This window comes from Chelonoidis abingdonii, chromosome 5 (assembly GCF_003597395.2).
Source record: "Chelonoidis abingdonii isolate Lonesome George chromosome 5, CheloAbing_2.0, whole genome shotgun sequence".
NCBI lineage: Eukaryota > Metazoa > Chordata > Testudines > Testudinidae > Chelonoidis > Chelonoidis abingdonii.
The window spans coordinates 74,943,129-74,969,390 of NC_133773.1; the positions used below are offsets into that span (position 1 = coordinate 74,943,129).

The 26,262-nt window shown below is 39.9% G+C and overlaps 1 protein-coding gene across 1 annotated transcript; it reads right to left on the reverse strand.

Moving 5' to 3' along the window:
- Window positions 1-380: 380 nt before the first annotated feature.
- Window positions 381-3,276, reverse strand: HAND2 (heart and neural crest derivatives expressed 2). The gene is made up of 2 exons (XM_032780171.1): window positions 2,728-3,276; window positions 381-998 (listed from the first exon to the last, which is right to left on the reverse strand). The coding sequence occupies exons 1-2, from the start codon at window positions 3,274-3,276 to the stop codon at window positions 900-902; spliced, it is 648 nt and encodes a 215-aa protein (XP_032636062.1). The 3' UTR covers window positions 381-899.
- Window positions 3,277-26,262: the final 22,986 nt, after the last annotated feature.

Below are 26,262 nucleotides of genomic sequence, written 5' to 3' on the forward strand. Positions count from 1 at the left end.
TGTTGTCTTTCTTAGGAAAACATGCATATCAGTCATTCTGATTTGATCCACTTTTGTACCTATGTCCATTTCCCGTTAGCATTAAATCTCATGCCTGGAAAACACTACAAGGAATTCATATTTAGAGTAACTGTATTTTTTCCCTTTAACACGCGCACTGCTGGTAAGATCCTTTCCCGCCCCCTCTTTTCACTCGATGACTTGCTTAAAAATAAACTTAGAGGCAATCTTTATAATTTAGTTTACTTCCGAATATCTTAAATATTATGAAAACTATAACAACGTTGTTATTTAAAACATTTGAGGTATAAAACATAAAAAGATTTTTTTTGTAAAAAACACACACAGTGGTTTATTGAATACTTACAACGTTTACACCTTCAATATTAATTAAACTCCACTTTTTCCTCCCTTAAGGACGGAAGTGCACATAACAAATAGCTGCTGAAAACATTTTCAAATACTGAACGACCACAACAAAATTACCATAGTAAATACCAAGCCAACTGAAACATTGGTGCAACTGTTTCTGTTGAAATATAATTTTATAATCCCATGAATATTTATATCCAAAAGGCCAAGTATTAAAGATACACTTCACATACACACTAATGCCAGGGAGTCTTTTCCCCCCTTTCTTTTCTATTTTTCCCCGTGTGTTCTATACAAACAGAGAAATAACATTCACGAAACTATTGAGACGACATTACCCCTTACCAAGCTGGAGTTTCCTCTTCGTATTAAAATATGGAATGCTTTTCTTCGAATATCCACATTTTGGGGGGTGGGGGAGAAATTGCACATAAATAAACTGGATGATTCCAAATACAAAAAGTCCTCAGATCAAATCTCTCTAATGAGTCTAGGAGACTTCCTTGAGTTCTTCAGTCTTGCAGCGCTCATTGCTTGAGCTCCAAAGCCCAGACATGTTGCGGCCAGCCAGTCCTCCCTTTGGTTTTCTTATCGTTGCTGCTAACTGTGCTTTTCAATATTTCATTCTGGGAAGATAGCGTGCAAAAAAAGAGAGAAACAAAGCAGAAGTTTAGACATTATTTTCCTTTACCTTTTGTAACCTGCGCCACCCATTCCTTGTCTTTTTCCTCCTCAGAAGAGGGAAATCCAAAGCTGGCGATAGAAATCGACAAAGATCTATGCAGGGTCCTGCAGAGGCCTCCAAGCTACAGGACAAACTTTCGGCTAGAAAGCTTGACAAACAAACGCCCGTTTACTGGCTTTTCGTAGAAAGCTGCGGGTATTGTAACCCCCCCCCACACACTAGTTTATATGTTTAATTCTTTGCAAAATAGCGACTGTGCTGTTATTTTACACCGATCGCGGCAAGAGCGGCTCATTTCCAAACGTAAACAAAGCTTCTTCGGGTTAAAAAACCACCTACAGCAACAGCCAGAATAATCACAGCCTGCTTCTCATTGTGGGCTTCTTCAGGGTTAAGCGGCCCTCCCCGCTCAGATCTCAGGAGTGTATATTTTATTTCAAATATAAATTACATTTATATCTCATATGGTATACACACACACACACTTGAGGTTTCAGTGGAACATTAACTTATAAGAAGACCCGAATAACAAGTAGGTCAACGATGAACATTCTAACTAACGTCAGCATACCACTAAATAACATCATTGTCAACATATTATGAGAAGTGCATATCCATTCATATAAGGCTCGATCCTGTTGTGTTCATTGAAGTCAAATCCCTATTGAAATCAGTGGGAATTTTGCCTGAATAAACCATTAGGCCTACACCAAGAGTTAACATCCACATAAAAAAATCACTTCGCCTTAAATTAAAAGAAAAGAAAAAAAACAAAACAAAAAAACCAACCCAAAACCCAACAACAAAAGCATAAATCACAATCAAGACTAATCTACTGTGAACCTGTGGGGCTGTGCATTATTTGTCAAGCGTTCAAAACTGTGCTGGAGTTAAATTCAAGTGGTACATGCCTTGCCTATGAGCAGAATTTCTTTTATTTCAACAGATTGCAGGGTGCTTCTGCTTTATGAAAGGTTGCTTGTGGACAAGCCAGAATTATTGTTAGTAATTGCAATTCAAACAACACTGTGGGGGGAATGAAGTAGAGGAGGTACTGAAGGGATGCTAATATAAAATAAAGTATTACAAAACCATATTTTATGATTAAGACATTCGTGTGCAGCTGCAAGGAATGGTTTAACTATTACATCTGAGCCTACACCCGATTTTGCTGCAAGCTATATCAATTCTGAAATATTTCTATCACACAGCAGATGCCAGTTTCCCACCCCAATACATTTAAGTTTTAAAATCACCCCCGGTCACTTGGAACAGCTCCTGCACCGAAGTGAACTGAGTCTTCACTTCCCTTTATTAGTGATAACACATATTATTATGGGTACATCCATTTATGCAGATGATAGGTACGCGTACATGTACACACCATATATCATAAACATTCATTCACATCCATTAACTAAGGCACACAGCATATGTTACCTACATCAACTTTCCTACACGCAGCGCTAGTATATTGGGGCGTGTGTGTGCTGTGTAACACCATGATGTATTTAATTTGGGATCCATTCTGTGTGATCTGGAACGGAGCCTGGCTGACCTAGCAGCCGCTCCCCAAGCCAGCTGTGCCCAACACATCCGGAAGAAAGGACGAGCCCAGAGTAATCCCTCGCAAACAACAACAACAGCCTCCCCCCTGTGGATGTACTGACCAGCTCTTTCTTCCTCTTCTCCTCCTTCACGTCTGTCTTCTTGATCTCTGCCTTGAAGGCCTCCGCCTCCCCGTTCTGATCGTCCTTGGCTAGCAGGTCCATGAGGTAGGCGATGTAGCTGGTGGCCAGGCGGAGGGTTTTGATCTTGGACAGCTTGGTGTCGGCGGGCACATTGGGGATGCACTCCCGCAGCTCGGCGAAGGCGCTGTTGATGCTCTGAGTCCTGCGCCTCTCCTTGCGGTTAGCCGTGCCCCGGCGCTTCACCGGCCGCGGCCCCCCGAGCCCGGGCGGCCCGCTGCCCGGCGGCCCCCCGCCGTAGTGGGAGTGGTCGATGCCCGGCGCGCCGCTGGCGTACTCGGGGCTGTAGGACAGGGCCATGCTGTAGTCGGGGGGCGACATCTCCGGGTGGCTGCTGATGAGCCAGCCGTGGAAGTAGGGATTCTCCTCGTGGCCGCAGCGGCTGGCGGCGGCGGCGGCTGCGGCGGCGGCGAAGGGGTAGCCCTCATGGTGCACCACGGGGTGGTGGGGGAAGCCCCCCACCAAACTCATCCCCGAGCCCTCGCGCACCCCACCCCCGCCCCGGGACCAAGCCTGCCCCCTCCCGGCCCGCTGCCTCACACCCGCCTTCGCTGCGCGCCGCCCCCCGCCTTTCTCAGCGGCCTATCACAGCCGCCGTCCCATAGGGCGCTGCCAGAGTCACGCTCAGAGCCAGCGCGCACCCGGCCCCGGCGGCCAGGCGAGGGCCCCCGGCCGCTCATGCGGCGCGTCTCCTCCGCGCGGGGGGGGGGAGGGTGGGGGGGGGGGGGGGGCCTGGCGCTGCGGCGCGACGCCGACAAACGGCTGGAGCCCCGCGCTGCCTCCTCCGCCGCCCGGCCCCCGTCTGCCTCCCGCCGCGGGGGGTTTGAAAACGCAACGCCGCCCCGGCCTCACAGCAGCGCCCCCGCGCTGTCGGGCTCCGGCGCTGGCCTTGGGCATGAAAGGCTCTGGTAACGTTCCGCTCCCCCTTGGCCGGAGGCTGCTCACTGGGAGCCGAGCGCATCCATCCGCCTGGCCTGCCCCTCTCCTGCTCGCTCGGGGGCTGGGGCACCGGGCAGCCCGCTGGCCCGCAAGCAGCTCGAATCCCGCCCCAGCTGGTGGCGATGCAGAGGAGAAAGGTGGCGGCGATTCCCCCAGGCTTGGCGCTGCGCGGGGCACAGGCACAATTTCCCAGCACGATCTCCATGTACAGCTACATCTTTCGGGCAGCTCGTGTTAATATATGTCGTCAGAGGCTTCCTCCGCCAATCCCGGGCGGCAGGGGCGGGGCCCTCGGCGCTCCTCAATAAAACTTTTTGATGTTCGCGTTGCTAATTGCCGAGCTCCTCTTTTAGGATTGGCTGGCCCTTCATACCCCTAATATAATTAAAACAAGGGAGGAAAAAACTTTTATCGTGGAGGCAGAGGTTAATGCAAGTGTTTAGCAGATGCTGTTCGGCAAAATCTTCTTTCTAAATAAACTCATTAAACCAAAATATTGGATCATTTCAACCCAGGTACAGTATGTCGCCGAGAATTTTGATGGAAAAAAATAGCGACACGGTCAGTTCAGTTATTGCTTTTCAAAGTGTTTGTGTGGAACTAGCAGAGGAAAACATAAAAACAGCTTCAGGAGTCACTTGCCGATTAACCAATGGCGATATACATACACCAGAAATACTTTAGCTTATTGCTAGTTAATGCACACAAAGAGCTCACTAGCAATACGTTTTCACGCCGAGAGAAATGCAGTTATTATGGCTACTCATTGGACATGAGTTTCAAGTACAAAACTATAGGATCTGACTTTATAGCAACTGACTTCTACAATAAGCAAACAATATGGTCAGGGAGATGGTTTTCAAAGAATGAGTTGCTTTTAAATAAGAGCAATAAAAACAAATCAAATGATTCTCTTCCAGCTTGCTAAGTTAATGTACATGCCACGACATCTATTCATCCGAACCAGTTATATGCCTGAAATCAGTTGCATGCTTGTTTAACTAGCCTGATTGGTAAGTAACCGAATATTTTTACAGCATGTTCTGAGCTTATTTTCTAGTTTTTACTAACAAATATATAAATATCTCTCTGCATTCCTCCCTCACCAATAAAAAACAGGCATCTGTGGAAAGCAGGTTTAGTTATCGAAAAGGAATAGTTAAAGTTTTGTTTAACAGTCAGGAGGAGGAAATCTAGTAGATATTTAGCTATTTTGGTTTTGTAATCTTGAACACATTATAACAGGAAAATGAATCTCAGCTTGTAATTCACAGGGAAACTGGTAACTTGGAGGCGAGACTTGCGCCAAGAAATTGCTGTCATCTTCAAATGGAGCAGAATATTACTAAATAGCTGTGAAATATCAAATACTCACCCTAGGTGTCTTGGCTACTGAATAGAGTGTTTTGGTATATATTAGAATGCAATACTACAATATAGTCAGTGTGGAAAAACTGTGTCAACGGGAGCTGGTGAGTCGTAAATTAAGAAAGAGAGATAGAGATGCAGGAGTTTGCAAGGAGCCGAGAAGAAACTCAAATCCAATTGCTGCAAATGCTCAGTATGATACTCTGAAGATTAAGATATATTTGGTTAAGCAACAGAGAGTATGCACTTTGGGAGAAAACAACAAACAAATGCTTCTTTCTGTGTATTATTATTCCGAGGACTAAAAGCGGATTTAAATAAGAGCTGTTACATTACACCAGCGTATTCAGGGACTGCTTTCTAGTTTTCACTATGGCTATAATGCAATATATTTGACGCAAAGAAACGATAAGGAATGTAAAAAAGAAGAATGCGATATTTACGTTTGTTGGCACCATGCTCAGTCTGTTTAGCTTGTTTCTGCTCTACAATAATGAAATCAAGAACTGTCTTTCGAGTTAAAATTTGCATTGACACAGGCAGGAGAAAAGGCCAATTGAAACAAAGAGAGGATTGTTGTGGTGTGAAAACTCACAGAACAATGAATCCCAATACATACATATGTTGTCCAATCGAGGAATATAGAGTTTAACCAAATATGTACAAATAACGATAAAAATTAAATGCATAGTTGATATAAATATAAGTATTTGCATTGATATGTATCTGGGTGTAAAACTGTATATGCAGTCTTATTCAAGAGTTTAAAACTTTTTATATTTAAAGTCAGGATACTGAAAATGGTGTGCTCGAATTTTCAGTATTTCAAGGAAACAATGTATGTACCATACTGGCATTTTACACGTAAAAAATGACTGTGTGTATAATATGCCAATGTCGAAGCAGATAGATTAAAAATACTGTTTGAATGTTGCAGTGAATCCAGTCTAGTGATTTTCTTTAACATTTTGCTACTTTTGAGTTAAGTATTTTTGGTTTATGAGGAGGATATAGCCCTGCAGAGAACAAATGGGTATATTTGTTTCTAAATCTCCTCCCCCCACTGTTAAATTGTGCTTAATTGCAATGCTCTAGGAGAGTTTTAATATAATTCTGGATGCGTTGTAATTGTGAAAGTTTGTGGTGAACCGCTACTATTGTCCCGATAACATCTCAAGTGATGAAAGAAACGGAAAACATGAGGCAGAGAAAAAGTAATAAAAGATTCTCGAGATACTAATCTGAATATCAGTCCACAAAGCTAACATCATTGCTCCTTCATTATTTCTATATAAAAGACTCGCTAAAGTTAAGAGCGGAACTGGATTTTAAATACGAATTTCCAGTACTTCTTTATATATAAGTTATAAAGTCTATTTGAGAGCAAATGCAGTATGTGTGTTCTTAAATGTAAGTACTTATACAAACCCACCTATAATAGTTTGATTTGCAATAGTCTTTTTCTTTCTGACCAGCGGATATGAAATCTCTGTAGCTAAAATTGATTTTTAAAAAAGATATCTTAGCTCAGTACTTTTCCTGTCATAAACATAAGTGATACACTGCATTTTTTTAAAAAAAGTAATACTTTGTTTTTAAAATTCATCTTTCCTGATATGTCACTGATTTAACTACTAAAATGGTCGCAAGTCAGGCGGGCATCTTCATCTAAATTATAAACAGACGGATATGTACTAGCTCACTGTAAGTAAAATATCTTGGTGCATACAAAGCTGAGCATGGCTTTGACTTTTCACATGCTTTTCGTCTCTTATTATATTGCAGGAATAATGCAATAAGTTAGGCTGCTGCATCCACTGGTTAAGTCTCTTCGAACTGGATGAGCAAGAAGAGCAAGAGACGAGAAAAGTCTCTTAATAATATACTGGAACTGAGTACATGGCATTTTGTCATATAAAGCTCAGCGGATGATCTGTGCCAGCAGGAGGAATCCTACGGAGGGCGCAATTCAGCAGCAGCGTCTTCACCTTCTCTGAATGAAATAAGTGTATAGCTATCTGCTTTACAAGACACCGTGCACCAGAATCTGCAGCCCAAAGAAGCAAAGCATCACAATTGTTTTTCAGTCCCAGTGGTTGTCATTGTAGTTCATCATATGTGCACACATGCTATACTCCCCAAACAGCCAGAGAGCAGCTCCAACATTTATTTTGCATCTTACTTGTCTTCCCCTCCCTCCCGGCGAAAAGATTCAAAGTGCATGATAGCGGTTCAAAAAACATTTTTCAGCTTGGTCGTGTGTGCTATTTTTGAAAGCAGTCAGAATTAAACTAAATATTTGAAAAAGAGTAGACAGCTCATGGTTTTCTGAAAAATACTGATCTTTTCATATATTTATTTTCTTCTGTTTACCCAAGATAAATAAAAGTAAACAGGCCATAAGGGTTTAATGATATTTAACAGGCCAGAGGAATAGAACGCCATGTTCTGTGTTTTAGGAGAATGATATCCTAATAAGTGTTGTCCTTTTCTAAACCCTATTTTAAATTATTTTTAAAATAGAGACGTGAATTTAACAAACCATCAAACACACAAAAGCTCCTGGAGGGAGGGGGGGAAGGGTGTAGTGGTGGAGAGAAGTAGATTAAACTATACAGCAAAGAATCAATGGGTTCTACAGCTTTGAAAACTGAAATATAGTGTAATATCTGGTAAATTAAAGAATTTCGCATACAGATGACTTCCCTAAAGAACCAACTTCATCCAGCATTGCCCAATTCTCAACGTTAGTTTAATGACTTAAAAAAATAATGATCCATGGTGTACATTGGCTGGATAAACCTATTCTGAAAAGCCTTACTAGCAAGGGTAATTCTTACTCAAGGAAGTAGTTACCCTTACTCAATGGACAGTTGTCTTGAGTAACAACAGCTCATGTAAATGAGGATTTGCAGGATCGGACCTGAGAGGTATCTCCAGCATCTTTCTTGAATAAGCTTACGAATTTTTCTATTCTGATTTTAGAATGACTTGCTTAGAAGATAGTGCTACACAGTTGTTCCTAGTTAGGCTCTAAGTAATCTAAACAAAATATACAGTTTTAATGTTTAAGTTCTCCTTTACCTTATCCCTCCAAAATATTATGGAACACAGAATCTTGGCTTTTTGAATGAGAATTTAAAATCTGGCCAGTGGCTGGAAATGTTTAGATCAGGTACCCCCAGCTTCTTCTAACTACAGTACCTGGCTGGGAGCAGACAAGAAGAAAGATGGAGCTTTTTTTGTGGGTGGTTAAAAACTGAGGCCTTTACAAGCCAACTCTGGGTTTGACCCCTTCACCTCATTGGAGGAACCAGGGTTCCCTTTATCCTTGTTTGTGCCCTAACTACCTCACAGCAAGTACTGTCTCCCCGTGAATCGTTTGAAAAGTTTAGACGTGTTCAAATTTATAGAGTGCATAATGTCATTGACCTAAGACCAAATATATTAGAAAGAGAGATAATTCTCAAATGTATTTTGAAGTGTCTAAGTACCAAGCGCCCTATGGATGGCAATCTGCATACTACTAAACCTCCATTTAGAAGTCCATAAACTAAATTCAACACAGAAACCCTGCAATAATATGGAGTTTTGAAGGGACGCTGGAGAAATATCATCTGAAGTCAAACCTGTCAATTCGCGTTAATGAAAATAACTCTTGCCACGTTAGTTGCACTCAGTTACACTCACGCAGCCACATCATTGATTTCAACGGGTCTAGCAAAGGGCAAAATTTGGCCCTGTAAGTCTGCTTTAATTGCTGTGGATGGACGTATAGGAACCCTGGTGTTCGTTACTATTATCAGTACTGAAGGGCGCAAATATTTAAGGCATGATAATCTGTGCTATTAAGTGTGTATTTTATACATACGCCTATATAAGCCCAAACAACAAGATAGCGTTCACTTTGTAAGTTTAAATGATGTGCAGCAAACACATGAACATGCCAATTTTACCTCCGCATGTGCGAGCAATTATTCAAAGATTGCTTCTATTTGGGACGAAGGATACAGAGTTGTATTGATGCCACTGAAAAGAATTTAAGAAACCCATTGATCCCCAGAAGTATAATAAAGCCTTCATAAAATACTCTATTGAACAGACAATATTTCTTATTGAGTTTGTGGTGTTCACATAGTTTCCCCTCGTTTAATATTGTTTGCATTACTGGGGGAACTGTGTTTTGAAGCTGCTTTTAAAATCAGTGCTGATGGGATTGCTTGGGCGAAAGGAATTGTTTTGGTCAATAAATATTTTTCCTGTTAACGTTAGGTTTACGTGCTTGCGGGAAACAAAGATTAGCCTGGCATTCCTTTGGTTGTATGCTAACAAAAAATAAGCACTTTTGTTGTCAATATTAATGGAGACACTCAATTTAGCTTTGGTTTTAAGCAGCGTTCAGAGATAAAAAGCAACCTTAAGTTGACCTAAAAATATTCCACTGGAGCTTCGGAAAGTAACTGTTATTTTGCCCAAACTGCCAAAATGTTAATATCGTATTTTCTGTGCCACTCGGTTCATCTACCTGCTGTGACACACTGTGCTATGACTTGCCCACTAATTGTTCAAATACAAAGACTTGTGGATGAAAGCAGCTGCCTACAGCAAATGTTGTGTAACACACTTGTTCAGAAGCATCAGTGTGTTTAGCTGCATCCACCACAATTCCTATATATGTATCTAAATGTAATTGATCTAGTTGAGTGACGTCCTTTTTGGTAATTTGGATACACCAAGTCTCCAGTTAATGACACATAATCAGCCTTTAGGTCACTTGGTCATTCTCTTATTACAAACCCCTCCTGCTCTCTCTGATCTCCTTTCAAACTAAATTTCACACAAACAAATAAAAGTAAGACAGGGACAAGGGAGAAATATTGGAAAACTTCTGATACAGCACTGTAAACATTTGAGAAGAAAATCTAAAAGAGGATAGGAAAGAACATCTTATCAAAAAGAGAGCATTGTGTACAAAACTTGAAGAGAAAAAGTTCTGGCTTATGTTAGAAATGACACAAAATTAAAATAAAAATAATTACTAACAGAAATGTCATAACATAAACACAGAAGGCAAAAGCCTTACTGGAAATGCGCACCAGTAGTGTAATTTATTGCTATAGATTATACAACTGATACGTGATTCGAAAAATGTTTCTTTGACTCACTTTGATCAGCAAAAACTTTTTATTTTTTACACTTATTTTATGAAAGCGAAAGAAACGGAACAGATTGAGAAATAAAGATCAAAAATGTAATTTACTTGTAAAAATCTATAGAAAAAAATGAAACGACTTCATGGACATAGCATTGTGTTAAATTGAAAACAAAAACCAATATTTTGTGTAACCAAAGATCTTAACATTGTTTTTATTTTTATTACCAGCAGGAGCTAAAGAACCATTTTACTAGGTACTTTAAGAATATTTTTTTGATCTAAGTCCAGGTGAATATTTTCCATCACAAATACTCTGTATGTATTATATGTATATAATAAACAACTTTACTTCACATATTTATATAAATATAGATATACACATAAGTGTAGCTATAGAAAGACATATATGTCTTACATAACATTTTATGTGCCTTATAAACAGTCTGCAGTATATGTAGAAAACGATTTAAATATTACTAAATTAAAGTTGATTAACAGATTATTTTAAAAAAACAGTGAAAGTAGCATCATTCAAGTGTTTGTTTGCATTTAGACAAGAATTCTGAAACAGGACTGAATTCCACACTGTTATTCAAACATCAGCAATTGACGCATCATTATCAACATAAATTTTTTTCAAACATCTCATTTGTATTTAAGAGCCATAGGATTCAGAAAGCGACAATTGAGCATGTAAGTAGAGCTTTTGCACCCTTTAGGAGACTTTACACAGGAAGAAAAATTGAGCAATTAATACAGTGAAAGGAAACTCACAAGGCCTCAGGTATTATAAATCTTATGTGTTCATTACATTCACAATCTTTTTAGGCATTTCTAGAACACATTTTCATCCACATGTGAAAAGTTCAGCTAGAATATTTATGCTTAGCAGTGTTATTATCCGATAGAGTTAATCAAATGGCAATGTATTGAGAAATCCTGTACACTATGATCGGATTTTCTGTCTCTCTGGGTACATACACATGTATATTTAAATTCCCGAAGTATGGAAAGTGGCTGGTGATCCTCCTCCTCAAATATATTGTCACATATTGCATTTCAAGTGTCAGTGCCTCTCATCACAAAGTATCATACAGACTTAATCCCACCCAACATGGAGTGGTCTGCCAGGCATGCACACGCAATAACTAACTTGCCCCTTGGTAACTCAGTGGGCACTGAGGGAGCTGAGCAGAATTTAGACATTGGAGGCTGTGAATAAGCACTGTTATAGTAGCATGCTATTGGGTTAACGTTGTGCTTCTGGGGTGATATTTGAGTGGAAGGCTGAGTTTTGAAAGAGAAATTAAAGGAATTATAGTTTGAATAAAAACAGCTCAAGTCACTCGAATTACATGGGCAAGGGACTGCACCAAACCGCCATCTCTGGGAGGGGGGATTCCCCGTGTGCAGAATACCTCACTGTTACTGTACCCCTAGTATGGCTCGCTAGAGGACACAAGCCCCCCCGCACACACTAAGGACCAAGTCAGGCCCTGCTAGCTCAGGTAGTTCTACCTAGGCGTTTAATGCTTTTTGGATAGGGGATGGGGCGCATGGGGATGATTTACAGATTCTTTTAACCCCTCGATCAGCCCTCGTGGCCTGACGTGGGCTAGATAGTTGTTTTAAATACTATCTCTGGGTGACTGCGTTCCCTGGGCTCTGAGAAGCTGCGCGTTTGATCTGAGGCGCTGATGTTCCCCCTCCATTTATCTTCTGCAGAACCCGGCCTTTGTCTCCCAGCATCTCAATCAAGCTGCATAGCTGAGCGACGGTGTCAAATCCCCCCCAGTTCGCGGTCAGATCTGAGAGGGAGAGGCTGGAGCCCAGCCTGCGAACCAGCTACCACCTTCGCTTCAGATTTGAATGCAGACCCTTTAAAGATCTAGATCGGGGTGGGTTATCCTTGCAGCAAAGGACTTTGCTTCCTCCACGGCAGTAATCACCATCTGTATTGCTCTGGTGACTGCTATAGAAGGAAATCCCCTTTGCAAATGTAACCATCACAGGGTGGAACCCCCCACCCCCCCCCTCCGCCTCCTTTTGGTCTTGCAAGCGTGTGATAAGCTCCTATAGGTCCGGAAAGGGTTAACTGCTGCCCCTCCGCCTCCTTCACTCTCCGGGAGCCCCCTGAATGCCACCGCTTTCCTCCAGAGGTCTCATTAGGGAAACCCTAACTGCTATTTTCAACATTTCCTCAATCAAGCGCCTTTAAATATAGCTCCACAAACAAATTGGCGGCAAAAAGCGTAGATTTTGTCAGACGTGAGACCAATCCAATATTTCACCCTTGTTTGCTTTGTAATTACTGGATGGCTTGTGGCTACCTCCTTGACTCACTGGGGCAAACTGCCCCCGCCCGCTCTTTTTCACCCTTTAAAGTGTGGGATGAACCAGCCTGTTGTGCTACTAAACAAGGGATCTCAGAAATAAAAATCCCTTCCCAAATGCAGCCTGCGGGCCATTCGCCGCAGTTAGCGGCTTGCTAGCTAGACTTATGATTTTTCCAAGCTACGCTCTCTGCTCCTACAGCACTTTTGTTGCAGTTCACACACTCGCAAGCTGTGCCCTTGCAGGTATTTGTAAGTGGTTAGTTAGTCTTTGCTCTACTGGAATGAATCTCTCTGTCTCTCTGTTTAACTGCTATTATGATTTGTTATATTTTCCACAGCGCTTATTCTTGTTTGACTGTTGTACAAAGCTGCTTTAAATCTGCTGCAGGGAGAATAAAACTTAAAGCTGCTTGAATGGATTCCTATAGACTTGTGGGCTAGCCCTGGCCCACTTTAGTTCCTGCCTAGCAATCCCTCTGCATAAATCAGGCCCCGAGTAAGGTCGATGTCTGCAGTCAAGGCAACAATCAACTAGCTAATATCAACAAAAACAGTAGTTAACTCAAATTATGTCCCAAGCCTTACATTTAACAGAGAAAAGGCAGGCTGTGCACTATTAACAAAGCTGTTATATTTACTTTGCTGTGAACTGAGAGAACTTTTATGATAAAGGCATATAATACAACACGAAAGGGAACTATGACCATAAATCTCTTTTTATGGATTCCCTCTTTAGCAGAAAAACACAGTAATTCAACAATTTTATGATTAATCTATTTTGCAGGTACATTTGAAGTTATTTATACAAGAAAGTATGAATATCACACACATACACACTCTTTCTTGATTTATATGGGCCTGATTCTGCTCCCATTGAATTCAGTGACAAAACTCTCATTGACAACCATGGAAGCAGGGTTGATTCCTATCAGTATATAGTGCACATATGATTACTGTGGGTACACATTCTGAGATTAGTTATAGTGTCATTTGTCTCATATGAAGAATCTTTAAAAAATTTACACATCTATATGGGATTATAATTCTGGAATAATTCTATAATCTAATCTAAAATGAACATATTGAATTGTCTCCTCTCTTTTTGCACCAGAATCACTGATGTTTGAGATTGTTAAACCACCTAATGCAATAAAAGATATTAAGTACATAGTGTCTTCAGAGAATTTACTTACTCAGAATCTTGTCCTACTATAAAACTACCTTAATATTTCATAAAGCTGTTTCATTCACTACTAGCATAGCATGTTAGCTTCTATTTCACTAGGGAGAGTTTGATTAATCCTGCTTTCCATGCCTTATTCTGGTTCCTGTTTACTGTCATAATGCAGAATCCTGCCTTCCTTGAACACCCAGGCCACCAATTTAAGGCCACCAATTTAAGTGAATAGGAGAGCAAGGAATGCAGAGTGGGGCGTATAGTTTGTCACCTGGTTTAATACTGCAGACCTGGGAAATGATTATTTCTCCTAGAATCCAATACTTTTCTCGACACATCATCTATATAACACACACAGGCACACACTCACACCCACATCTTCAGTACTATCACTGACCACTGAGTTTTGTAACTGGCAGTTTAGAAAAGCAAAAAAGCAGTATGAGTTTATGGAATGAGGTGTAATCTTTAAAAGTATGTTTCTTTTCAAAGGACTATTCCCACATATTATTACATGAAAGATGGAACATTATTTCCCAGTGCGTTTATTTGCATAGAATATGAAAATTATCACATAGCCCTACATTTCTTAAGAACACTTTCAAACTGACTCAATGTGTTAGCTACAGTATATAATGGCTGATCCTAATCACATATAATCACATCTACACAAATGTATATTTTAGTTTTTGAGTCCAATCCCGCAGTTCTTCTTCCTGCAAGTGGTGTCATTAAAGAAGTTAGTGGGATTGCTTATCTGAGCAGTGATTACTCACCTGAATTAGAGTCTCAGGATTTAGACCCTGACCCTGAAAAAGCTTTTGACTTCAGTAGAACTACTCACAGTGCATAAAGTTAAGCCTGTCTGCTGTACTGTGTAAATCACAGCACCCATTCACTTCAATGTTACAAAACTCAATTTTTATTTATAATGCAAAAAGATATGGACTGACTTTTGGAAAGTGGACATGCCTGTGTTGTGTCCAATGTACATGACCAAAACTGGGTTGCATGTGTGTGAAAATATAGTCACATATAAATGAGGCATTTTTGTATATGCACTTTTAAAAATGTGGGTCTATAAAAGTACAGGGTACAATAGGCATAACTTACACCTGAAAGGCAGAAAATGATTTTTTCTATATTCAAGGGTATGTCTAAATGTTTAATGATTTTTTTTTCTCTATAATGCTATGCTCAGCAATGCTGCCAACCACAGCAACTTTCTGCTCAAAGGTCCACAATTTCTCTTTAGTACCCTGCAAATTCACAAAGATGGAGTGACATTCCCAAATAGTAAAATTCACACAGCCATCTTTATATTTTAGATATTCATTTAGGCTGATGGTATTAAAATTAAAAACATGCACTTTCAGGAATGCAGGTTGTCTGCATATAACTATTTCTCCCCGTACCCAGCCCCAAACAACTCAGCTTCCCATGAAACAAATGTTGACTCAGTCATTAAATTGTTTTAAACAGTAGCAAATAAAACAATGATGCCCTTAATGTTTTAGTTGTTCAAACAACAGTTGGATAAGCTCTTTCAGCTGGAAGCATTTTTCTAATACCTTTGTAGGTAATAGACTTCCTATTATGCACTGCTGTGTGAATATCAAAGACTGCACGTTGGGCAGACAGTTACCATTTTATCCAAAATGTCACAAAGAAGACAACACAAAAAAACTGAATGGCAGTGTCTACATTAGGCTTTTTTTTCTTAACGTTTCCCACTACTACCATAGCACATGTGCAGCTCCACTGGTGGTAACAATGGTGGCAACATGAGTATAGATTGGCTGCCTGCATTTCAATCCCTGTGTTTTACAACCCTGATCAGTGGTCTGGATGCTATGGTGGTTAAAACACAGGTGGCCATTCGTGGCTTGCCTATGCTAGAGCTCCCACTGCTGTTGTTGCCAATGGAGCTGCCATTTGTGATAGCAATGGTGGAAAGTTTTAAGTAATTACAGCAAAAGGCTAGTGTAGACAAGATCAAATGTGAATTAAACATTCTCAGGAAGTTTAGACTTCAAATTAGGTTTTGAGGAAAAAAAAATTCTTACAAAAGCCTAATCTGAATAAAATGTTTCAATAATTAAAAATCAACTGAAAGATTTTTTTTAAAATGTGGTTTTAGATGTTCCTGTGACACAGAAGCTCCTTGGCAAAGGGTGCCCTGTTCTTTTCAAGGAACTCTAATTTCAGACCTGAAAAACTCACTACACCAAACATGTCTTGCAAGATATTTATCCATAAAAAGTACCATGTAAAGTACCTACAGCAAGCTTGTAACTTGTCAAGATTCATAATAGGGCTGCCAATTAATGGCAGTTAACTTACGTGATTAACTAAAAAAAATTAATTGTGATTAAAAAATTAAACCATAGAATACCAATTGAAATGTATTAAATATTGTGGATGTTTTTCTACATTTTCATATATATCAATTTCAATTACAACACAGACTACAAAGTGTACAGTGCTCATTTTATATTATTTTTGGTTACAAGTATTTGCATTGTAAAAAACAAACGAAATAGTATTTTTCAATTCACCTAATACAAGTACTGTAGTGCAATCTCTTTATCATGAAATTTGAACTTACAAATGCAGAATTATGTGCAAAAAACCCTACATTCAAAATTAAACAATATAAAACTTTAGCGCTGACAAGTCCACTCAGTGCTTCTTCTTGTTCAGCCAATTGCTAAGAGAAACAAGTTTGTTTACAAATATGGGAGATAATGATGCCCACTTCTTAATTACAATGTCACCTGAAAGTGAGAACAGGGGTTCACATGGCACTGCTGTAGCTGGCATTGCAAGATATTTATGTGCCGGGTGCGCTAAAGATTCATATGCATCTTCATGCTTCTGCCATCGTTCCAGAGAATATGCATCCATCTTAATGACGCTCCTTAAAAAATAATGTGTTAATTAAATTTGTGACTGAACTCCTTGGGGGAGAATGTTTCTTGCTCTGTTTTACCCACATTCTGCCATATATTTATGCTACAGCAGTCTCGGATGATGACCCAGCACATGTTGTTCATTTTAAGAACACTTTCACTGCAGATTTGACAAAATGCAAAGAAGGTACCAATGTGAAATTTCTAAAGCACTCAAGATTTAAGAATCTGAGAGGGATGAGGTATGGCGCATGCTTTCAGAAGTCTTAAAAGAGCAACACTCTGATGAGGAAACTACAGAACCCAAAGCACCAAAAAAGAAAATCAACCTTCTGCTAGTGGCATCTGACTCAGATGATGAAAATGAACATGTGCCGGTCCATGCTGCTTTGGATTGTTCTTGAGCAGAACGCGTTATCAGCATGGGTGCATGTCCTCTGGAATGGTGGCTGAAGCATTGAGGGACAGATGAATCTTTAGCGCATTTGGCATGTAGTTATCTTGCGATGCTGGCTACAGCAGTGCCATGCAAACACCTGTTCTCACTTTCAGGTGACATTGTAAACAAGAAGCAGTCAGTATTATCTTCTGCAAATGTAAACAAACTTGTTTGTCTGAGCAATTGGCTGGACAAGAAGTAGGACTGAATGGACTTGTCGGCTCTAAAGTTTTACATTGTTTTATTTTTGAATGTAGGTTTTTTTGTACATAATTCTACATTTGTAAGTTCAACTTACATGATAAAGAAATTGCACTTGTATTAGGTGAATTGAAAAATACTATTTCTTTTGTTTTTTACAGTGCAAATATTTATAATAAAAATAAATATAAAATGAGCACTGTACCCTTTGTATTCTGTGTTGTAACTGAAATCAATATATTTTAAAATGTAAAAAACATCCAAAAATATTTAAATAAACAGTATTTGATTATTGTTTAACAGCTTGATTAATCACAATTGATTTGTTTAATCGTGCAATTAATTATGACTAATTTTTTAAATCATTTGACAGCCCTAATTCATAATAATTAAGAGATGTATGTATGGGTACTATTTAAGGAATAATATATTTATATGGAAAGTATCCTTTAGTGGACTTGGAGTAAAAATTAGTCTCAGCGATGGCACTTTCAGGCAGGATAGAGTTGACACCCAGCCTTGTTAGCTGGTGATGCAATGCAAGGTACAATTGTTTAGCCTTCCTCAATCCCAAGTCTTTCATTAGAAAACTATCAGAGGCACTAGAAAACAAATGAAACTTCTGGAAGGTAAAAAAGAAACTTCACAAGACATGGATATGTCCTGTCTCTAAACAGAAACATAAGATTGCTTCAGTATAGCACAGAGAAGGGAAAGGTATTTTGAATCCTTTCACTGAGGGTGACATATTGAGGCACAAGGTGTTTTCATGAAAAATTGGATCCTGGTTCCTGTGCAGCCAGCTAGCTCTGAAACAGACTGAACTTGGGTGGGGGAGGAAGGAGAAGAAACATACTTTATTATATAGGAAAAGTAACTATTGGTTTGCATTTTATCATTTTGCTTTGTGTTTAACCACTTGTTTCCACCACTCTCTCATTTCTAATCAAATCTTTATTCTTTCTTAAATAAACCTACTTTTGTTTTATTAGAAATGCTCAAAAGTGCTGTGTGGTTTATAGGAGCAGTTGCTTACAGTAAAACTAGCAAATTGGAACACACTGCTCCTTTGGAGGCAGAAGAGCTGGAATTTCTGTGAGTAGCTAATGGCAAGGGGTGGATATCACAGGAGAATGATTCAAAGTCCATATCTTTCTTCATTATAAATAAAAACCTAATTTTGTAACATTGAAGTGAATGGGTGCTGTGTCTTGGACTTCCAATACAGCAGACATGCTTAACTTTATGCTCTGTGAGTAGTTCTACTGAAGTCAAAAGTTTTTTTCAGGGTCAGGGTCTAAATCCTAAGACCCGATTCAAGTGTGGCCTTGATTAGACTACGAAAGCAATTTTACCTCCCTTGGTATTGACACCTTCTCATCAATTATTGGGAGTGGACCACATCCACCCTGACTAAATCGGCCTTCAGCATTGGTTCTCCACTTGTAGGTAACTCCTGTCTCTTCATGTGCCAATATATATTTATGCCTATATCTGTAATTTTCACTCCAGGCATCTGAAGAAGTGGTTTTTACCCACAAAAGCTTATGCCCAAATAAATCCGTTAGTCTTTAAGGTGCTATCAGATTCCTTGTTGTTTCTGTGAATATAAAGTTAGAAAAGTTCTTTCAGTAACTTAAAAATACTGAGATTAAAATGGTTATTAAACTAGATTAAATAAAATGGAAATTTTCCTTTGCATTTTAGAGCCAACAACGCTTTCTGTGCCTTTGTGCATTTCTGTGCTCCATGTACCCCGTGCTGTTTACTCAAAGATTATCTTGTTTATGTTATGATTATTATACTTCATAGAAGCTAATCAAGGGAATATTTCTCTTTTTATGACAGAATGTGGATGTTGAATTGCTCAGTTGCTTTTATACAACATTCTTGGATTTGAGATAGTGTGATATATTTAATAAAGTGTTTATAAAAGCAGATATAATAGTTTATCAGATCTCAGGCAGACATAATAACAAAACCACCCTTAGCCTGAGTGTTATGTACTGTACTTTGTAATTTACAATACTGTACTTCTAAATTACTTCATAGACAAAGAAAGTTGCCTACTGAGGAATCAATCTTTTAGGAACTGAAGAACTCTCTGCCTAAATATTTTTGTGTTACTTGTTCTCTGCACAAATCATCATTTATAGCTTAGATTCAAACACAAATTATGCCTCCCCCCACACACAGTAATATATCCATTCTTTAAGAGGTTTTGGTGAAGATTGATATATCTTTTAATTTCCAGTGGAATGATTGTTTTAAGCTGAAATATTCTCTAAAAATGCATAATATGAAATCAGTATGATGAATGATTAAATGGGCTTAAACTGAACGTTTAAGACCTTAGAGTGAGAATCAAGTGAAGAAATGGTTTGACTAGGAGTGAATAGCTCATGAGCACATTAATAGGGAATAGGTACTTTCATTTGTAGGTTGCCAGTTCAAATCCACACCAAGTTATTATCAATGAGCGAACTCCTTTGTGGATAGGTTTCCAGTCTTGCACCAGGCTGCCGAACTGCTCCGAAGAGATCCCTTTTAGTAACCTATGTGCAAACCACTTATTTGGAGACCAAATATACACTCCAGGATAGTGCTAGTCATTTCTTATGTTGCACTGACTTTCATAGGGGCTGCTCACCCCTTATGCATCCTCTGCTTGCTACTATATGGAAAGGACAAAAGGGAGTATGCTGGGAGTGGAAAATGGTTCTTTCAGCCCTCAAGCAGAAATATTACAAACACCAAACTTGTGAATTGGCTGTTAACCCTTCGGGAGTCTAGTATCTAGTTCAACTTCACACTAGAAGTAACTATCCTTCTATAGTTACTTCTGATGTGGGTTTGCAGCTCAAAGATTATATATAAGTATATTAAACTTTTTAGATCATCCTGTTACATTTGTGGGGGTCCTGTCCTATTATGTTGTGGCCTCCTAGGGTGAAAGAGGAAAACCATCAGATGTGCAAATCCTACACTGCTTCTAGCAGTTTTGGGATTCTATATGTAATCATCAGATTCATGACCCCTTTACGAACAAATTGACCCACTGCTTTAGTCTTCTTTCCACATTTCCAACAGCATCCCATGTCTGCAGAGTTGGCAGTAATTCTCTACCAAAAGAACCCTTTGGAGTCTAATCCTCTGACTACCAGAACTTGATTTGGGAAAGGATAGATGCGTGACTGCAAGGTCTCACAGGCAGGTGCATGCAGATACTCACACTTATTTGGTATTTGTAATATTTCTCATGCAGAGCCATATAGGGCTTACTATCATGCCCAAGAGTTTCCAATAAGATTTCCAAATGTGCAGGATTGGGTGATAAATTTGCACCATTGTTGGCAGAGTCAGAGGACAGGTTTAGAAACTTCAGTAACCTCTCATCCCTTGAGATGACTGTTTCATATCAAGACAAAAACAGCCTGGCAGGGTAGCATGGTAAAGCTTGCATTGCTGCTGAGTTTGTGGTTAAATAGAAGACTTCACCTCGCTTGCCATCTACAGGCTATTTTAAAATACACTTCAAAATGATTTTGAGAAAGTCCATAAAATAAATGGTTCTGATTTCTTTTAAAGCATGCGTTTGTTAAAATGCAATCAGGAATCTGCTGTATGAAGATTAACTTCCTAGGTTATCATAGTACTTCCAGTTTGGTTTGGTTATGCTCCATAAAGATGTAATCTTGCCCACAGAAGTTGTAAGCAATAAATAGATTGAGGGATAAGAGAATCAATAGCGTAGGGGTCATAATTGAAAGGGATAGTCTCAAACCTTCTCAGAACACTAAGTATATAATTTTACTTCTTCCTTATCAGAGATGGAAGTACAAGTAGTTGAAAAGCTGCCTTGAAGAAGAGTCTTAAGGGTATGTCTATGAGTCATGTGTAAAAACATTTGCTCAACAAAGTTTATTAAAAGGTTTATATAATTCTTTGAGCAGTCAGAAAAATCCACACATTGGCCTGAAGGGATTAGGAGGGCATGGTATTGGATTAACAACTACTCCAGTAGAAGTATGAAGATGATCCAAGATAATTCAGAAGCCCCCTAAAGTCCTGTGCAGTAAAGCAATACAGTTTATTAATCCACACAGAATATGTAGGACACCTGATAGACTCCAAAGAGTGAAACCAGTATCCTTAGATCAATATCAGGCCCTGTCTACATTAGGGACTTTTGCATGGATGTAGCTTCACTGGTGCAAATCTCCAGTGTGGATGTGCTGCACTGCTGGAATGTAAGCAAAACAATACTTTACACTGGTGTAGCACAACTACACTGGGGATTGTGCTGCTGCAGCTACACCTGTGCAAAAATCCTCAACACAGACAAACCTTTAGAAATGCACATGCAGTGAGAGCGAGACACACTTCTGCGCATATGATGTGACAGTGGCCCAAGGTCTGGTTAATCATTATCTGGCCCCAGTCTAAACTCTGGGTACCACCACAGCTTATGATTACTATTTATTTATATTGGGGTTGCACCTAGAGAGCAGGACCTCATTGTACCAGGCACTGTGCAAGTATATAATAAAGAGATGACTCTGGCTCAGAGGCACTTGCCATCTAAGGTAATGTTTGTTGCTGCATCAGCTCTGGCACTCTATGGAGATTTAATTAAAACAGCACTGATTCAAAATCGACTTTCCCTAGGTGGCAGCTTGGTGTTATCTAAGTGGAAGTTTTAATCATGGTCTCTGCTTGCTCTCATTAAGACCTCCCCTTTTGCCTATGGAAGGGAGATGGAAAAATCCACGCAGTTGTGGTGTAACAAACAGGAATACTCATAAAAGACTGAACTTTATTTCCTGGCACAAGCCATCTGACATGGATGTGACTCTAGGCAGCCCTGTATTCATACCTACACACTACTGCAAGGACTTTTGTACAAAATTTACCTTAGGAAGTATCATTTGAAAACCAATAACACACTGGTCAACAATATCATTGTGAAATGTATGTGGCAAAGCTGTGTGTGAAATTATGGATACTCACTAATATTATGCTTTAAAGTCTGTGACAAAAAGATGTTTAAATCATGGATGTCATGGGGACTTGATAAACAAGTTTCCTCTAGAAAAAGAAAGAGGCCAACACCTCAAACCAGGTGTGGCCCATATTCAGTGGGCTATTCATTTATAGCAGAGGTTGCAGCAGAAGATAATTTGCATAGTAACAACACCATGGATTTATCTTCCAGACCTCATGGCTTTTTTACTTAGCATGAATTAATGGATTTTATCAGGGGTACCCTTCAGAAGAACACAATTCATAGTGGGTACCCTTCTTCTGGGGTACCCTTCAGAACACAACAACATAGTTCATTGAACTATGAAGAGAGGAGGAGTGCATCCATAAGTTATCCTTCACTTTAAGGAGTCAAAAAAACCAAGTAATTTGGTCTCTGTGATGGATCTGGGGCCTGGACAGGCCAGCCAGTGAAAAGCTAGAAAGAAGACTGTGGGTCAGAGAAACCAACTTGAACAAACACTTTACCTTGCTAGATTGAAGGCAGGTCTACACTACAGTAGGGATCGATGCTTTGAGTAAAGACCCACCAAATCGACTGCAGATCGCTCTCCAGTCGACCCCTGTACTCTACCCTTGATGAGAAGAGTAAGGTAAGTCAATGGGAGATTTTCTCCTGTCGACTCCTGGTGGTGTAGACCTCATGGTAACTTGACTTAAGATACATCGACCCCAGCTATGTTATTCACATAGCTGGAGTTGCGTAGTGTAGGTCGACTTACCGCAGTAGTGTAGACATAGCCAAAGTTTCAGACTTTTAAATGTGTGTTTTCACTTTCATTTGCTATCTGTATTTTTATTTCTTTCCTTGGTATCACTTGGTGTATGCTCTTTTGTTAATAAACTTGTTTTGCTCTCATTATAAATCATCTATGCTGTTTAAATTCAGTAAAATATGTGCTTCTAGTAAACTGACAGACTGGGATATTTTACTGCCTCTGTAGAGGCAGCAAACCTATTACTTTTCCTGTGAAGGTCCAGTGTGAGGTACTGGATTCTGCACGAGTACTATTTTGGGGTGAATATGGGTCTGGAAGGGTACTAAGATCAGCCTGTCAGGAGTAACCAACTTGGTCAATACCAAAGTAAGGCTTGTGGGCTGCTGTCAGTCTGTTGGAGTCAGAGCTCTGAATCAAAGTTAAATAGCCATAAGTTACACAGGGTTACAAAGCAGATGTTGACTGAACCCCTTACTGGCTTGGGTGAACTCCAAAATGTTACAATGGGTCAGCGGTACAAAAGTTAATTCTGTCATGTGATTCCCGAGATGGTCTCACCTCCTTGCTTCTTGGGGGATAGTAAGAGAAGGAAAGAGCCACAACTGAAAAGTGTGGGAGGATGAATGCTAAAAGAGAAATGACTGATTAGGTGGCTGGAATGTTGAATGAATTATTTGTAGGGAGAGGAGGAATATTGACTGGATGGATATTTTGGCAATGATGGATGGGAAAGAGAACTGTATTAGTGGCTTGAGTAACTACTTTGAAGTTTTGCTTGGAAGTCCACCCACACATTGTTATGCCATTGTCTTCATGTTTTTCAGGATCTGCGGGCATGACGGGCAGAGAAGATTCTCAGTGAAACCTTAAAAGGGGAAGATGACGAAAATATCCTCACTGCTCTGTTGTTTGTGGTTGTCATGGTGGTACTGAAGAAGCTGCTATTGACTCCAGACAGCACCTTGAGAGATAGAGAAGTCCTGGTGTCCACTTTCTCTCACCTGTGCACAAGTGCAGGAGATAAATGTATTGGGTCTGTGTGTGAGTGGAGAAGACAATTGAACTGGGGTTGTGAGTGGAGAAGAGTGTGTCAGTGAGGTGGTGGCAAATGTAAGGGTGGGGAGGGAAATATATTTGGGGTTCAGTGGAGCATGGTGTTGGGTGGAATTAAAGGGTAGAGAGGTAAATGGGATAGAAGAGAATGAGTTTGTTAGACATGAGTGAAAATGAGAAGCAGGAGAAGAAAAAAGATTTGTTGAGGGGTAGAGTAAGATTACAGGGTATAGAGGAGGAAAAAGAGACTGGGAGGAAGGGAGAAAGGATGGATGGAAAAATACAAAAAAAAGAGTAAGAAAGACAAGGAGAAACAGATTGAAAGAACATGGGTAGAAAAGAGGGAGAGAACCAAATGAGAGGAATCTGAAGAAGTTAGAGGTAGAGAAAAGGGAAAAGGAAGAACAGACACTGAAAATACTGGAGGAAAAGAGACACAAAGTTCTATAATGGCAGCAAAAATAATGGGTATAAGGATGGGAAACTGTCGAAGAACCTTACTATAATAGATATGGAGTATTGGTGTGTTGAAAATACCTTGTCTAGTGTTCTGTGTATGCATATAGATAGTATATGCATGTTTTTATATGAGTTGTACACTTGTACATTAATAGATTCCATGGCCAGAATGGACCATTGTGATAATCTAGACCTCCTGTATAACTGTATAACTTCCTAAAAACAATTACTAGAGCACAGCTTTTAGAAAATTTACACTTAGAAAAACATTGGCTTTGATTTAAAAATAGTAAGTGATGGAGAATCCACCATGACCCTTCACAAATTGTTCTAGTGGTTAATTACCCTCACTGTCAACAATTTATGCCTTATTTCTAGTCTGAATTTGTCTAGCTTAAACTTTCACCAACTGGCTTGTACTATATCTTTCTCTGCTAAACTGAAGAGCTCACTATTAAATATGTGTTCCTCATGTTGATACTTATAGACTGTAATCAGATCACCCCTTTAACCTTCTCTTCGTTAAGATAATAGATTGAGCTCTTTGAGTCTATGACTTGTTTTCTAGGCATGTTTTCTAATCCTTTAATCATTTTTGTGGCTCTTCTCTGAACACTTGCCAATGATCAACATCCTTTTTTTAATTGTGGGCACCAGAACTGGATGCAGTATTCCTGCAGTGATTGTGCCAAATACAGAGGTAAAATAGCCTCTCTATTCTTATGGGTCTGACTCACAGTTCAGGCTGAACTTTGCTTTACCCTGTACTTTCCCTATTCCAGGGCTGGCCTGGGGACTGCCTGACCCTTGCTGTAAATCAAAGCAGCCTTAAAGCTCCTCTAACTTGTTCTGGTTGCCCATGGCCACAAGGGACTATCCTAGCACCTGAGAATAACTAGAGCACAGAAACAGTCTGGCCATATCTCCTGGCCTCCGATCATGGCCCCTTTGCTGGGAGGCTGCGACGGGGACAGTAGTTACATCTGTTCTATGTCACCTGGGGAATCCCCTGCACCCAGGGTGTTGCCCATGCATGAATCAGCCAATATCATAGCTCTGTTATGCTCCTCTAGTGGCACAGAGGGGCCAAAAGACAATGGAAAGTCAGGCCCATCTATGAATATTTTTTCCCCTCTGAGATTTGTAATGAGAAATCAATTATAAAAAAGTTTAACCAGGGCTTCCTGGAAGCTTGTCAGTGAGTGTCTTTTAAACTCTCTCTCCAATCAATGGAAAATATTTCTGTGAATCAAATTCTGCCCTCTCTACATGTGTTAAATACCCATTAAAGTTGATGGCTGAGCAAGTCTGAGGGCAGAGTCTGACCCCTGTGTAAATTCATCCTTTCTGATCTCCGTTGGTGGTGGTATTATACAGGTGGATCTTATTGAATTACTGTATGTTCACTGCAATCTTTGTCAAAAGGTATGTCTACACTACCCGCCGGATCGGTGGGTAGCGATTGATTTATCAGGGATCGATATATTGTGCCTAGATGAGACACGATATATCGATCCCCGAACGCACTTCCGTCAACTCCGGAACTCCACCAGGGCGAGTAGCAGTAGTGGAGTTGACAGGGGGAGCTGCGGCCGTCTATCCCACACCATGAAGATGAGAGGTAAGTCGAAAAAAGATACGTCAACTTCAGCTATG